This window comes from Macaca mulatta, chromosome 5, assembly GCF_049350105.2.
Source record: "Macaca mulatta isolate MMU2019108-1 chromosome 5, T2T-MMU8v2.0, whole genome shotgun sequence".
In the NCBI taxonomy this organism is placed as follows: Eukaryota; Metazoa; Chordata; class Mammalia; order Primates; family Cercopithecidae; genus Macaca; species Macaca mulatta.
The window spans coordinates 81,592,918-81,609,567 of record NC_133410.1 but is presented as its reverse complement, the minus strand read 5'-3'; the positions used below and the strand labels follow the sequence as shown (position 1 = coordinate 81,609,567).

General features: G+C 37.1%; 1 protein-coding gene across 7 annotated transcripts in view; it reads left to right on the top strand.

The window, feature by feature from the left end:
• DCUN1D4 (defective in cullin neddylation 1 domain containing 4) overlaps positions 1-14,291 on the top strand; it is a 73,429-nt gene extending 59,138 nt beyond the window's left edge. For 5 of the 7 annotated variants that reach the window (XM_028848592.2, XM_028848590.2, XM_015138716.3 and 2 more), the window contains 3 exons: positions 8,565-8,669; positions 10,770-10,872; positions 11,009-14,291. In XM_028848592.2, the coding sequence (XP_028704425.1) occupies positions 8,565-8,669; positions 10,770-10,872; positions 11,009-11,064 (264 nt within the window). In that variant the 3' untranslated portion in view covers positions 11,065-14,291. The remainder of the gene's footprint in view (positions 1-8,564; positions 8,670-10,769; positions 10,873-11,008) is intronic. The other 2 variants (XM_028848593.2, XM_028848591.2) reach the window with 1 other exon arrangement.
• The last annotated feature ends 2,359 nt before the right edge of the window (positions 14,292-16,650 follow it).

Sequence of the window (16,650 nt, the reverse complement as noted above, 5' to 3'; positions counted from 1 at the left end):
CATTTTATTTTCACTATTGCCTTATTAACTTTTTTGTCCTAGTAGTTGCTCTGGGCGTTCCAGTATACATCTTTAAATTTCACAGCCTACCTTCATATAATATGCCACTTCATGTATAATGCAAGAATCTTTTACAACAGTATACTTTCATTTTGCCCTCTCATACCTCATGCTGTTTTTGTCATATATTTTATTTAGGCTGTAAATCTCACAATATGCTGCTATAACTTTTGCTTTAAATTGGCAAAAATGTCTTTTATTGTTACTCAGATATACCAAATATATCATTTCTATGCTCTTCATTTCTTTTGTGTAGATCCAGATTTCTATCTGGTATCATTTTCCTTCTGCCTAAAAAACTTTCTTTAACATTTCTCATAGGATAGATCTGCTGGTGATGAATTCTGTAAGCTTTTATTTTGCCTTCAACTTAGAAAGAGACTTCTCTGGGTAAAAAATTCTAGATTGACACTTTATTCTTTCAGTACTGCAGTAATGTCTCTGCATTATCTTTCATCATGTGTAATTATAAATCTGGTGCCATTCTTATCTTTATTCCTCTAAACATGTCTTTTGTTTTCTGACTTTTTATTCTCTTTCCATTGCTTTTTAGCAAGTTTATTATAATACTCCCTGGAATAATTTTCTTTATGTTTATTTTGGTTAGGGATTGTTGAGCTTTTTGGATCTGTGGATTTATAGTTTTTATGAAGTTGGGAACTTTTTCTGCTGTTATTTCTCCAAATATTTTTTCTGTTCTCTCTCTGCTCTTCTGGGACTACAGTTATAACTATGTTTGGTTGCTTGAATGTGTCCCACTAGCTACTGATGCTGTGTTCCTTTTTATTTTTTCAGTTTTTTCCCTGTCTCATTTTTAATAATTTTTATTACTATGTCTTCCAGTATTAATCTTTTCTTTTGCAGTGTTTAATCTGTTAATCTCACCCAATATATTTTTCATTTCAGATACTATATTTTTCATCTTCAAAAGTTCCATTTGGGTCTTGTTTATGTCTCCAGTTTATCTCCCCATCATGATAATATTTTCTTCTGCTTCCTTGAACTTCTAGAACTTGTTATAGTAGGTATTTTTATAACCTTATCTTCTAGTTCCATCATCTGTCATTTCTGTGTGTCTTTCTGTTGGTTTATTTTTCTCTTGGTTATGTGAGTCACTTGCCCAGCTTCTTTGCATTGCTTGTATTTTTTTTTTTTTTTAATTGGAGCTGGGTATTGTGAATTTTATGTATTTGGTTGCTGTGGGTTTTGTTGTATTCCTTTAGATAGTGTTGAGTTTGTTTTTTAAGTGCATAAATTACTTGGAATCAGCTTGACCCTTTGGAAGGGCTGGTCCAAAGCAGTCTTGATAGGGATGATTTGGCCCCACTACTAAGGCAATATTTTTTTTTGAGGATTCTCCCCAATGCCTTGTGTACTATGAGATCTTTCCATGCTGACTGGTGGGACTACAAACTGTCCCCAGTCCTGAAAAAACCCTGGGGACTTTGGCTCACTCATTTGCAATGTTTCTTTTCAGACTCAGGTTGTTTCCTCTCACAGGTTTATATGGCCAAAGACTCAAGGAGACCACTCTGGAGACCTTCACATCTCTTTGTGTAGTTCCCACCTCACTAGTATTTGGCTGCATAAATTATAGTTATCTTTGCCACCTCGAACTCCAAGCTGTGTCTTGTCCAACTCAGCAAGATTGCTGGGCTCAGTTTTGGGTTCCCCCTCCCTTGCTATGGCCTAGAAACCACCTCCACAGAGTAAGCTGGTATCAACCTAGGGCTTACCTTATTTATTTTCTTTTTCTTGGGGATCACAGTCTTGTGTTGCCTGTTTTTCATCGTCTAAAGCCATCGTTTCATCTTTTTGTCCAGTTTGCTGGTTGTTTTTAAGTGGAAAGGGAAATCTTGCCTGTTAGCCTATCTTGGTTGGAAGAAGAACTCAAACCTCATTTCTTTCCCCCTCAAATCTTTTTTTTTCCTATTAGAAAAGTGAACTCCTGAAGGTAAAAACTCAACCAGCAGTGAACCTTTTAAAAATCACACTTTAGCTGGGCGCGGTGGCTCAAGCCTGTAATCCCAGCACTTTGGGAGGCCGAGACGGGTGGATCACGAGGTCAGGAGATCGAGACCATCCTGGTGAACACAGTGAAACCCCGTCTCTACTAAAACTACAAAAAAAACTAGCCGGGCGAGGTGGCGGGCGCCTGTAGTCTCAGCTACTCGGGAGGCTGAGGCAGGAGAATGGCGTGAACCCGGGAGGCGGAGCTTGCAGTGAGCTGAGATCAGGCCACTGCACTCCAGCCTGGGCGACAGAGCGAGACTCCGTCTCAAAAAAATAAAAAAATAAAAAAAAATAAAAAAATAAAAATCACACTTTAATGAAAATTGAGCTTTATGATATAATTTTAATATCCTGAATATTATATTGCAACTAACAATGGTGGTATATATTAATTATTCTGAATTCTGCGTTAATATGCCTGGAAAGAAACTACAGTACAACACCAGAAAATGATAAAATAGCCCCTTTAACAGCTCTCTACCAAAATTGCAGCCCCAAGAAATGATCAGCCGATCATTTCTTTCTTTCCCTTTGAAACTTGTAGCCAATTTAAAATAGTACTTGGCTATAAAGTTGTGTTATTTTTCTCTTAATTTATCTTTGACTTGAACTTACTTATAGTTGAAAAGGATCCTCAGAAGTCATCTGGTCCAGGCCTATCAATGTAGGGTGATGAGATTGAGAGCCAGTGAGGAGGGGCAGCAGCAGGGCCCGCATCTGCCCTTGACGTCCAGGCCAGTGTCCTTCACAGAGCCACATTGCCTTTCCCTCCACAAAGCTTTCCTCCCCCTGTAGAATCTTGCTAGAAAAAGACGGTGGGATACACAAGGGCCAACATGATCATTTCTCTTCTACAGTTGGAATTTTGCCTCAGTATTTTTATGCATAGGGTTTTTTGCCCTCAATGTAAATTTCATTATATAAACAAGTATTGTTGTATGGATTCTTTTAAATAAAGCAGCCACTTTTCCTTGCTTCCTTTTTAAAAAAGGACCTAGTGAGAACAAGATTAGGTGAAGAGAATAGACTAAAATACTATATAATTTTTCACTGATCTGAGACTAGTTATAAGTGTCAGTCCATTGGATATTTTACCTTCTCTGTGATGGAGACAAGCTTGCTGGTTCAAAGGTTGTGCAGAGGCTGGCGCGTGGCATTTGGAGGAGGGTGTGTGTGGGGTTGAGTGGGGCGCTGATCAGCAGCATTGAGGGTCAGGTGAGAGCAGAGACCGTGGATTTGCAGTGCTGTTGTTCTCCACAGAGCAGGATGTGTTTCCAGCATTACAGTCCTGCCTTGATGCAGGAAGGGACAGATTTAGAGTGAGAAGTTTGAGAGGAGCCCTGGTGGAGTGATTGAGGTGAACCAGACAGGATCAAGAAGGAAGCAAAGTTAGGAGAAGCTGCTAGAGAGGAAGAGAAAGGGAGGCCTTTCAGGAAAAGGGGAACGAGTGAAAGGGAAGATGGGAGGAGGGCACTGGAGAGGTCACCTTTTCACTTCTTGAAATAAAACCTTAAAGAAGTTGCATGAAGAGTCTTGTAGAGGCAGAATGCTCCAGTGGGAATGGCTTTTACTGAGAGGTAATCTTGTGGCAGGTTAGAGAGCAAGTCTGTCAGCCCCTCCATGTACTCTCTTTCCCAGCAGAACGTGCCGACTGCTCTTCTCCAGTGTTTCTGAGGCCATGTTTCAGGAAACTGTAAGCAACCACACAGGTTCAAGCTGGTACACTGTCCTCCTCTCAGTACCACAATGGCCAAACCAGAAATGATTATGGATATTACTCATAGAATTCACCAAGGAAAATTTTGCTAGGTCTTGTGTTCAACAACCCCTGTTATCAGAGAAATTTTCTCTTGAAGCTTAACCTAAATCTCCTGCAATCATTTGGATTCACTTCCTCTTCTGATTTGCGTCAGCCTTTCATTTGTTAGTTGATGTATTCATCCAATTTCCTTCTCCACACAATGCCACCGCCCAAACGTGTGTCCACGTGCACACTCACGCACTCCCCTCACACTTTCCCTCATACTTCATTGTCAATTACAAAGAAAACAGAAGGTAGACCTGGGTCATAGTAAGAATAAGAATATCATGGAGTCATCTAAGCCCACATCTATTACACTGAAAATCTTAGTTTTATCCTTAAGATTCCTCTTTAGTTGTTGCAGAGCCAGGCAAATTTGCTCAGTAGTTATTGGTAGAGCCCGCTAGCCTGTGTGTTTCTTCATATCGAAATCTCTCTTCCCTCCTTACTTCTGAGGGAAGCAGCCTGGTAGGCAGTGAAGAGCTCCAGCTTGGAATCAACTTCCTAGCTCAAGTTCCAGCTCTACCGTTTGTTGACTATATTTAACTCCTTGTGCCTCAGTTTCCTTATTTATAAATTGGGGATTATAGTAATCCCTGTTTACTAATAGAGGTGAAATAAGTTTAAGTGTAAGGCACTTAGAACAGTTTCTAACTTGAAGTAAGTTCTCAGGAAAAGCTAACCATAGAATTAGAAATAATTGTTGAATTCTTCACTGATATTACTTAGGTGTTTGCAGATGTCATTTCAAATAATGACATTTTTTGAGAGTAGTGCTTACAGTAGTAGAATCAGATTGTACCAAATAAAATAATAATGAACTCCTGTGCCAGTTGGCAGATGTTTTCCTTTTGTTTTAAAGAAAGTGTCAAGAATTGAGCTTAATCGATTGCCTTGCAAACATTGTTATCTCTAAACTAATGTTAGCTAAGTTCTAAGAGCATAAACTCCCATTCAAAAAATTGTTTTGCTATATTTTTGGTTTCACAAACTGAGCCACAATATTTAAGATATGAGCTCTTTACAGCCCTCTATTTTTATCTTTTGTTTACTTAGGTAGCTGGGTTAAGGAGGACTGCATTTTCTCTCTGTCTGTTTTTCCTGTGGCCTCAATTGGAACACCATGACACATGTAATAGGTCTTCGCTTTTAAGGCCTTTTGATTTCATGTACCAATTTCTGACTTCACCATTTATGTTTGGAATTGTGATTGCCTGTATATTATTTCTTGATTCCAGCTAGTCTCTCTTGAAAATCTTCTGGGTTTTTATTTTTCCTGTTGAATTTTTTTCTTTGTAATTTTAATAAGTCAGGGTTCCTCTTTTTCATATGTAAGTCTTAAGCTGTAAAGTTTGGTATAAATTGGAAATACATCTTTTGAAATAGTTAGAGGCCTTTGATTTAACAGATCTGGATACTCAGATGTTTAAAGGTCATTTTTGTAATATATTTATATTTACATGTTTACAGTTAACTATTTTGTTTCAGTTGTTAGGTCATTTGTGTCATCTAAGAAAAAAATGCTTAACTGTCACCTCTTACCAGGAGGACCTGTACAGAAACAGTATTATGTAAACAAAGGCACTGGTTTTTTATTTCATACTAGAACTCTAAATCAGATTTTAATAAAATTTCACTGTTCTTTACACTAGCTGTTATTAGTCTTTAGCTTACGGAGTATATTTATTCCATTTATAAAACATAACGTAGACTATTTAGAGTAGGATCCTTTGGTTTTGCAGCTGTACTATATCATTCTATAACTTCTATTTTTAATCTACATTAAGGAAGACCACAAAGTAGAATCTAGTTGTATATTGTGGGGGATTGATACGTCTTTCATGTATAGAGCCTGTTCAGTTCGTATTACTATTTGAAAAATGACACAAAATTCTTTTTATCTTAGTAAATTAAAGTTTATGAAATACATACACATTTTGGGTCAAGAGGTGGGTAGGGAGAGATGTTTTCATTTCCTTCTCCTTTAACCTTGATGGGCCTTCTGGGGATGCTGGTTGGCTCTTGGCAGGCTCTCAAGGTACCTTCTGTCTGATTCTGACCTTGGGATGCAGGAATCTATTGGTCTGCCCCTTGCTCCTTGGTGCTCCATGAGCAGAGGGTCACAGGATTGGTGCTGACAGCGTACAATTTTAATTTCTTACAAAGAGCTTTTGGATGTCTTCACTGTACTCCTTGAATTTGTTATGGTGATTTTTTTTTTAAATGCCTATAAAGTCGATGGCTGCCTGATAGCATCCTGGGAGATTCATTTCACTTTTAATTGGGAACTCTTTCGCAGAGAATGTCATTAGGATCATTGTTGTAGAGAACCCCCTGCGAGTTTCTCCAATTTTGATGTTTATTAGATGTTTGCTGTGGGAGCTCTCGACTCTTGTTCCCGGGAATTTTGAGTGTTTCCAGTCATGGTCATTTGCACATAGCCACAAGTCCACTCACAGGCAATGTTGGTTATCAGTGAGATGCCACTGTTCAGATTGTGAGTGCATCCATAATATCTTTCTCTTATTTGCTAGGCCGAAGATGGTGTTAGTGATTGAGAGCTGCTGGCTGGCACCCTTGCAGAGCAGGAGTAAGTGAGTGCTGTTCAGCTTTCCAGTCCTGTGAGTCTGATGCCTTTCCTCCATGTTTTGGCATCACTGCCAAACATATGCATTGAAATCCTTCATGATCATCAGTTTGTCAGATGATTATATTGTTGCAAAGAGTCTGTCCAGGTCTTTTGTATCTTTTTTTTCTTTTTTGTCACCTTAGTGTATGTCCATTGTGACGGGGACGTAGGCATTGATGATGATGGAAGAAGGCACAATATATATCACAACAAGACTAGAGATTTGGGGTTTAGTGAATGATTACAAACTCGGCAAAGGGAAAACTTTTCCAGAGCGCCAGTGTCGTCAGCCCAGTGCTGCATGAGCTGTTGTTCAACAAATGGACTTTGGCCCAGTCCTGTGGTGCCGCGTGTGTTTCTCAACAGTTTACTCGTTTATCTTGTGGATTGCTTCATAGTATGGTGTGCTGTTGCCATCTGCCACACCTGTGTTACAGGGTAAGAGGAAGTTTTGCATTTGCTTGCACGGTGCATCACAGAAGTGTAAGCCCTTGAAACACAACAAATCAATGCAGTTTGGCTGGCAAAAGGCAGGCAGTCTCTAGATGACCTCTTCTCCTGTCCTCTTTTCCATTGGGAGTGCGTACTGCAGCCCTGAGCAGGACAATACATATGGCCAAGGGGCAGGCAGAGAACCCTGTGGAAAGGAGGTCCCACCTGTTTGCATAGAACTGTGGAACTGAGATACACCTGCCCTCATCAGAATTAAGTTATGTGACCTCTGAAAGAAGATTGATGCGGAGCCATCTGACCTGGTCTATTCATGGACAGTCGTTACACTTCACAACCTAGACCAAAAGGCCAGATCTATTGCACATCTTCCTTAGGCAACAAGTTTCCTTATCTTCATCTACCTTGATTGTTGTTGTTAAGTGAGGCCCTTACATTTGCTGTATAAAGTCCCAATTCAGGGTCATGGCTAGAAATGGTGTGCTAAAGAGTACCTCACTGTTAAAGAGTCCTTGCAGTGATGATTTATTTTATCCGGAGGTATATATGGCTGCATATGTGGCTTAAGGTGGTGGTCACAGCATCATCCCTTAATTTGAACATTTAGATTCCACTCCACTGGACTAGCCAGGCACTTTCTCCCTTTGTAGAAAAATACTTTTACAAATTTCCACTGTAGTTAAGATACCATATGAAAACTAGCTTTGGATATGTAAGGTACGCTTATGGTCCCAGGCCCTCTATTCCTTTCCATGGAAACTGACCACTTGTAGTTCTGGAATGGAAGCATATAAGAAGGACGGGAATGAGAAATTAGGATCCTTAATTGCAAATGTAAGTGGAATGAGCTTACCCTGCCCATATTTAGGTTTATGTTCTTATCTTTTTTCTGGTGTCCTTACGGAATGTTGTCTTTCACTTGGTTACTAGTTAGGTGTATTCTACTAGGAAATTTACATCTTAGAACTCTATCTATCCATCTGTCTATTGAAGGACTGTATTGATAGACTTCCTGCCTTCCACCAGAGTGGGTAGATGAATATATCCTTTGATTTAGAGAGACACTTCAGAGCCCCAGCATTTGGTATGAGCTGAAGTTAATTCCAGCATGTTTAGGTTCAAGAAAAATATTTATCAATGAAATCAAATTGTTGAAAAAAATATTTTTATTAAGGAAACCTGATTCCTAATCATAGGCATCAAAACCTTTAAGCTCCGTTAAGTTATGTTAAAGGCTTTATGGTCAACAATTAGGATTTTGATAATTATCATAAATGTCAAACATGCAAGTGATTGAGTTACAAGTTTTTATTAATCCCATGAAAAGACTGTAGAAACTGCTACAACATAACTAATTGATTTTGCGTTAGGGTGATCATTCAGTTGACATAAATCTTTCTCACAGTAAATTTATATAATATCGCAATGCAGAAGCCTTCCATTGTGTTTGACTACCTCCCCTCCCCATCCTTAGTGTGGATGCAGGGTCTTTAAGGTGTATGATAAATGAGCTGTTTACTAATTTCCTGTTGAAGTGAATACACATTTGCAATTATTGGAATTTATTATTTGGGGGCATCTGGCTCATCCTTGTTTTTGTTTGTTAAACAGGAAAAGGACCAGCGCAGCCTAGACATAAACACTGCCAAGTGCATGTTGGGACTGTTATTAGGAAAAATCTGGCCCCTTTTTCCAGTTTTTCACCAATTCTTAGAGGTACCAAATTGTTGTTTTATGAAATGTATGTTTGCTTGCTTAGAACTACCAAATAATTTTATTTACCCATTGTATGTAATTTTTTGTTTGTTGTACTTTTCTGTCTATGTAGGAATTATGGTGACATAATTGCTGTCAGTCAGCAACTACCTATCTTCTTGGAGTGCATCTGTGTATGCGTTTAATGTTGTGTTGCTTCATTCCACATTAAAAATGCATCCAAAACAGCCACAGCTCTGTCCTTTTCTCTCTTTTCTCATCCCCATTTTAAAGCTTCACTTTTGTTTATATTTTCTGTTCTTTGTAACAATAGAAAAAGAAGATTTACTTTCTTTTGACTTTAGATGAACTTCCACTTTTATTAAGCAGAGGTTTAAAAGACAGTCATCTGCCTTCTTACCAAAATTAGTTTGTAATCTGATCTTATCTACTCTTATCACCAATTAACTTGAGGACCTTAGATCAATCTAAGTATTAGGCAAACTGACAATATCTCCTTCAGTTTAAATTGTCTTCAGATCAGTATCAAAACAGTCCAGCACTTTATTCCATCATTGTTTGTGGGCTTTAAGTATTGATGATCAGAAATTCTGAGCTACTGGTTTTGTTGAAGTGTCATTCTGTGGGACCTGGAAGTATATGGGATACAAATTTGAGTTACTTGGGTTGTCATATATGGCATCCTCCTTTCCCTCCCACCCCAAGCCCTTCTAAAAATGGTCCTTTGTTTGCAAGGATGAGGGTGTTGGGTCTTTGAGAAAATGCTGGGCTGTATGATGACTCTGGCTTCACTCTTGAATAATCTTTCTCACGACTTACTTTATGTAATAGTCCAGAAAATTTTAATATCTAATAGGATTCTTTGAGAACTGTTATTAAAAATTTCTTTTAACATTACTAACTGGGACTCCTCAAAAATTTAAAAACTAGTTTTACGTAAGTATCTGTTTACCCAGTAGTCCATGTCGACATATAATCTGTTCTGATTTCTCTGGCAATCCGTTGAGATGAGTTATCATTATTTGGAAAAATAAATAGAAATAGTTTCCTGTTCTCAGAGAGTTTAGCTGGATTTGCACCTGCGTGTAAAGAGTCTTAAGCTGGAAGACCTGGCCTGGAGGAAATCTGACTTTGCATAATTCCAGGTGCATCATCAACTGTTTCAGAACTGGTTTTTGCTTTTACTTGCTTAGAAAGTTAAACTTATAGTCTGTGCTTTGTTCTCTTATATTAGTCTGCATTTTTCTTTAAAAAAGACAGTATTCCTCTCATTTCAGCTTTTCTTGTGTTTGCATCCTCAAAACCATTGGCCCAAATCTCTTTGCTTTTTATGTACTTGTATTGTTTTACTATGTTTCTGATTTTAGTGGGGAGGATTTAAAAATCATTGGTTCTGGATTTTATTTATGAATCTTTGTACAGGGATACTGTATTTTTAAATAGATACATGGCAAAGTTCTTGTCTAAGAGGAATAGAAAAACTATTTCACAGCTATTCTAGTTTCTTTTATGATCAGATTCCAGTTTTGAATTATTAGAACAGTAATTTTTTTCTGTGACAAGAATACCTAGTTTTGAGACCACTTGCAGCACTTACTGGATCTCATCAAGTAACCTGCTGCTGCATGTGCTTTAAGCCAAAGGCTTGGCCATGGGCAGTGCTGGTTATGTCAGGGGTTATATTAATGGGACCTACTCCTTATTTAGCACTTACTTTGTGCCAAGCACTGAATGAAGTGTTTCACATGAATTAGTAAATCATCTCTTTTAATTCTTACAATATCTTTATGAAGTAGATATTATCCCCATTTTATATAAAACAGCTTTTGCAGTTTAGAATTTTCACTTCTGGGGATGTATAATCATGTTATTTTGATGTGCTTTCCATTTTGTATTGAGACCCTATAATATTTTTGTAATGACAATTGTCATCTTAAATTCAACTCTTACTCTCCCTCACCATCCTCCTAGATTGGTGCTTAACAAACCTCAAATGCAAAGAGTTAACCTTACATGAACTTAAATGTTGATTCATAGAGCAATTGAAACCGTCCCATTTGTTCAAGTGTCAGTAATTCATATTACTTTTCCCTCCATCAGCAATCAAAATACAAAGTTATTAATAAAGACCAGTGGTGCAATGTCCTAGAGTTTAGCAGAACGATTAATCTTGACCTCAGCAACTATGATGAAGATGGAGCATGTAAGTACTGCCGCTACCCTTCTGCCATTCATGTACCTTTCTATATCATCTTCATTGGGAAAAGCCTCGGCTACATTATTATTATTATTATTATTATTATTACTACTACTACTACTGTTTCTCTCTTTCACTCCAGGGCCAGTTTTGTTGGACGAGTTTGTGGAATGGTATAAAGACAAACAGATGTCCTAGGACTTTATGCATAGCAGCGAGAGAGTCACTGTTACCACAGTTATGTCACCCATTAGCCATAAATTGCTGTTTGTATTAAAGCGCATGCTGCTTTTCTTGCACTGTTTCCCTTTCGCAGGAACATGTTGGTGTTTGCTATTGAATTGGCCAGCTCTGCTTGCTGTGTGGCATTGTTCTCTTCGAAGGCTGCTTTGCAGTTTGTATTTACACTACAGATTGGTGAATTTGCCAATGTCCTCACTGTGATTATGTGTATATTGCTGTTTAAATTTTGTATATGTGTATAAAAGGAAAAACCTTCACCTAGAGATTATTTCTGAAAAATGTATTGTAAAAATAATTTTGTGGCATTTCTAGTCCCTTTTTTGAATGAACCAATTATACTTTATTTGGTCTCCTATGTAGCATATCAGAAAACACGACAAAACTGTTACCATGAACAAACATTGCCAGAATTAACCTTACTATTTAAGAGGCCAACTTCTGGAAGGAGGTAAGAGTCATAACTTTTCAGAGGCATATGCCAAATATCATTTGGTATATTTAACAATATTAGTGTTCTAAAATGACGAAAGTTATAATTATTTGAACATATAGATATGTAACATGCCACAAATTATTTCCACCACACGAGGTATATAAGTTGTTTATTTTTTAGTGTTAAAACTATAGTAGCTTGAATGTAGGTACCAATGAACAAACTCAAATTGCACCTCTTTTCTTAAAAGAATGGGATTTAAACTCTTGTAAACATTCTTTAACTTTTTTGTTCGTTTGTTTTCTTTTTTTCCTTTTGCATTCTTCTAGCCAGTGATTGATCTGCTAATGCTTTCTTTGCCACTCTAAGTAAAATTTATTTTGCCTCCTCAAGGAAAACCTCATGGTTTTGCTGGCTATTTATAACTGCATCACACTTCTAGTTGTGGCTTGAATTTTCAATTAAGCTTTCATGGTGTGTAATTTTCCAGCCTTTTGAGAAAACAAGCATACTATAAGTGAGAGCTGTTTTGTTTTCTGTTTTGTTTTCCTTGTTCGTTTGTTTCATGCTAGGCTTTTCCTGGCAGCATGTCCATTGCAGGCAGTGGACAAGAAACCACCAGCATTGAGCTAACCCAGTACATGCTAGGACCTGTCCTAGAGGGGCCACTTTTCATTACCTGAGTTATTTGTACAGAAGGGTGATGGCCATTATTTTTGTGGATGAGGAAACAAGAATAACCAGAATGGTATTTTTAGGTTTGTATTTTATGTCTTTTTTTTTTTTTTTTTTTTTTGCCATTCTTGAGGAAATATAGAGATGACGTTTTCACCCCAACTATCTGGTGCTATTGAATGACTAATTCAGTCCCTAAAGTTCTGTGAAAACACAAAAGTCTAATGATTTGAGTGAGTGGTGCATTTGAAGAAGTAAATGCTGTCGTCAGCAAGATCCGTGATTTAAGCATGTGATGATTGGAAAAGGTTTGGGTTATTTGGAAGTCTGGCTAAAAATTCTTTTGGGTGACATGTGATCCTTTAAATGGCATTAAGTGAATAAAGCACACAGACAATGCTACTCTTGACCACTATTTTACCATTTATTTGCAAACAGTGTTCACATTTTCATATTTTTTCCCTAACTAACCCACCAAAGAAAGAAATTTTGTATGTATATACAGTGCGTGTGTGTATACAAAATCATGATATAGTAGAATGCAACGACTTTCTTTTTCTACCAAACGAAAGGTTTTATTTGCTGTGAAATAAACCAGAAGTTTAAAAAACCCTGTAGTGATTAAGCATACGTAACCACTCCTTGTTTGCAGATTCACTTTCAACCTTAAAAATTAATACCAGTTTGCATAAACCAATATCTGAAAAGAATAGAACATGTTGATGGCAAGCAACAGCTATTAAAACTGATGTGATGGATGCATTTGTTTTGCAGTGGTGGCTGGCGTAGGCAGATTTGGATCTGTGAATTGATTCATTTTCAAAATCATTCCATAAAGTTAAAAAATACACTTTAAAGGCAACAGGTCATACAGTTCTTTAAATTTGATCAACTGTAGCTTTATTTAAAGCAAATGTAAATCATAGATGGAGTTATTTTAAACATTATGCTAGAATATAGATTTTTTTTAAAATGCTAATAAGCACAGTTAATTCTAAAATGAGAGGATTGTTACAGGAGGGAGATGTTACAGTTACTCCACAATCAACATGTTGATGGTAGGGAAAAAACTGTGTAAAAACTATTGCATTATGTATGATAAGAAAGTAAGTATTCCAAAGGGATAATCTTGCATATTAAGAAAGCTCCAAATAATCTTTAAATTGCCTTGAAAAATAAACCTCTGTGACCGCTGAGTGGCAGAGTGCTTACCCTTGGTTTTCTTGATTTTATATAGTTATTTCTAAGGGGAGAAAAAGGGGTCAGAGTAATACATTTTCTTAAAAACCTCTCTTAAGTTGCACAAAATTGAACAATCATCAATAACTTATTTACTGGCTACTGTTGAATAAATTAGGGTGCCTTCATCTGGGTTTTCTTTAGTACCTAAGTCTACAAACCTTTCTCTTTTTCTATTGTGTTTTGAACTCCACATTGCAATACTCTGTTGTCATGGAATACAACCTTTAGATGTTTGCTGCTGAAGTAGGTCAGAAATTTTATTACTTGATTTGCCCCAAACATCCACTGTAATGTTACATGCACCTTTTTTGAAGCATGAACTCTGAATTACGTTTTTATAAATCTGACTAGACAAACCTAGATTCTGGTTTCACAATAGATTTATTTTGTCTCTCACTCTCCATTTTAACAGTGCTTTTGAAGTTTATACAGAAAGCTTTAAAAGTCAGTTTGTGTCCTTAGTTTTTATTATTACAACTGCTAAAATACCTCTGTAAGCCTTATCCTTTATTCCTTCATATGTTGTATAATAAATGTATACATTTCGTTGACCAACTAAAATGTTGGGTGTCTGTAAATGAGACCAAAACGTGGGTTGCTTTTTTCATAAAATAATTTCTATTGGGGGTTACTGTTCAATGGCAGCAGGTAACCTATAACTGTGAATGCTTCATGTCGTCAGTATTTGCGTTACATTCATAAAAGTGTGCAAGTCCTGTGACTCCCAGCTTATGCCACCTAACTTGAGTAAAGCAAACTGGTTTTAGGTTTCAATGAAATTGATGTAAAATGATATCCCATAAATAAAAAGTATTTGTGTTTGGTTTCAGAACAGATGTGTAAATTTTTTCTTCTCTTCTGGCTTTCTCTTCAAAAACCATTTAAGGTAGTCTTTAAAGCATTTTTCATCCTTTTTTGTTTGTTTTTTCCAATTTTCTATTGAAAATTTCCAAAGCTACAATAATATAATGAACATCTGTGTACCTGTGACTTAGATTTTTCAGTTGTTAACATTTTACCGTATTTCCTGCCTTACTCTTGTGCTATACATGTGTGTGTACTTCTCACTTTCTGTAAATAGATTCTGAGAATAAATTACATTATGGCACTTCACACCTGATATTTTGGAATAAGGGCATTCTCCTATGATGCATGATACAATGGTACAATGATCACGCTCAAGAATTTTAATGGTGGTACAATACTATAATAAACTGTGCAGATTTAAATATCCCCATTTGTACCAGTCATGGTCTTGATAGCTGTTATCTTTTTAATCCAGGGATAAGCATTGTATTTAGTTGTTACACCTCTTTAGTCTCTTCCAATCTAGAAACAGTATTTTAAATGTTTTGATTAAAGATAGTGCAGTCACTCCTCAGCCAAATCGTGATTTTTTAAAAACCCACCGTGTTTTGTATATTTTTACACATTGAGCTAAGAAGAATTAAGCACATACTGTGGGCCACAAGCCAGGCAGGAATGACCACTTTTACTGCCCTCAAGGCTGCCACCCAATTGATCTGTATGTGTGTATTAGCCCTGGCTACCCCTTTCTAAAATTGTCTTACACTATACTAGAATGTAAGCTTTCTGAGAGAGGACCTCTGGCCATGTAGTGGATGGCCAGAAAATGGAAAGAAGCAGATAACAGAATTTCCTCTCTGGGCAAAGAATTGTCAGGACCTAAGAAACATGTAAAGATTAGAAAATCCAAGAATAAATCGAGGATGATTTTTATTTTTATAAGCTTGAAAGCAAGAGAGAGGAAGTAGAAAATAAGATTCCTTAGAATCCAGGTGCACACTGTTAAAATTGTCAATGTGGATGATTCTTTAAACCATAATTTGGGCCAAAAGCTGAGCATCACGCCAAGAAAATACCTCTGCTTCTAGACATCAAGAGAGGTGGAGATAAAGGAAAAAGCTTAATGCCAAATTGATAGCAGTGAGAGGCAACAAACCTTAGGACAGGGAATTCTTAACTTGTGGCAGAGCAAACAGAAACTCATGAGACATGTTATCCAGTAATAGAAAATAGGAACATGAGATTTATTCCACTGGACAGTACTAGGATTCTATATGTATATTCATGGGAATTGAAATAAAGTTCTCCGGTGTAATTGGAACAAGATAGACTGAGGAGAGAGTAAACCACGAATGCTGGCTCAAGACAAAAAACCCAGCAGAGATGAATTGCAGACATACCCATGACGGAAAAACTTACACAAGATCACTCTAAAGGAAAGACATTGTTAAGCCCTTTGAAATGATGGGGTGGAGAGGAAAGTGAACTGAAAAAATGAAAAACACCCACAGGAAGAAATCGAAGACGATTGGGTCAACCCCAGGGCTACCGAAGTGAGGAAGAAAGTTGGCTGTTTCCAGACAGTGACTTTCTTAATTTGTTGAGCATACATGTCCTTCGCAGGACATGCTTTTTCTATGGTCGCTGGTTGCATCAAATAGAAATGAGTTATTGGAATGTTACCTCCAAATCCTTACATGAAGAGTAAGCAAAAGATGAAAGCTTTTGATTCCTTTACAAAATAATTGCTTTTGGGACTTTACTATAGCTAGAAAAAAAAAAAAAACCTATCACGCGAGGAAGTAACACATCAAGCTTTCTGGCCCGGTAAGGCAGAAGGTAATTCAAAATCGGCATGTTCACCACTTTTGGCACGTTCAGCAGAAAAATGTTTAGCTTTTTCTCTGCCAGAATTTGTTCCTAGCATTTATTTCCAGTTGCCTTAACAAAAAATAAAATCATCCCATGTATATAAGTACTTGCTTAGAAATCATGGTGAATTAGTCCGTAGGCTATGCTGAGAATAATAATTGGAAACTGAAAAACAAAGATTGACTATAGTAATTAAATGGAAACTTTAAAAACCATCATTTAAAATGTGAATCTCTTCTCCAATAAGTGTATTCGGTCCTTTGAAAGAAATTCCTTTGCAATCACTCTCTGAAGAATATAGATTGTAAAGAATCCTGGCTGTGAGAAAGGAAGCTGAAAAGGGTTTGTTTTTCCCTCTGACACTTTGCAGCAGAGACATCTCAGAATTGCCTAAGTGTGAATATCTAAAATTACAAACTAGTGTTCTCTAGAAATCTTAGGATACATGTGTGATGGTATAGAAAGCTACAGCTGTACTCATTACCAGTGAAATAACTCATGAAAAAGTTTTG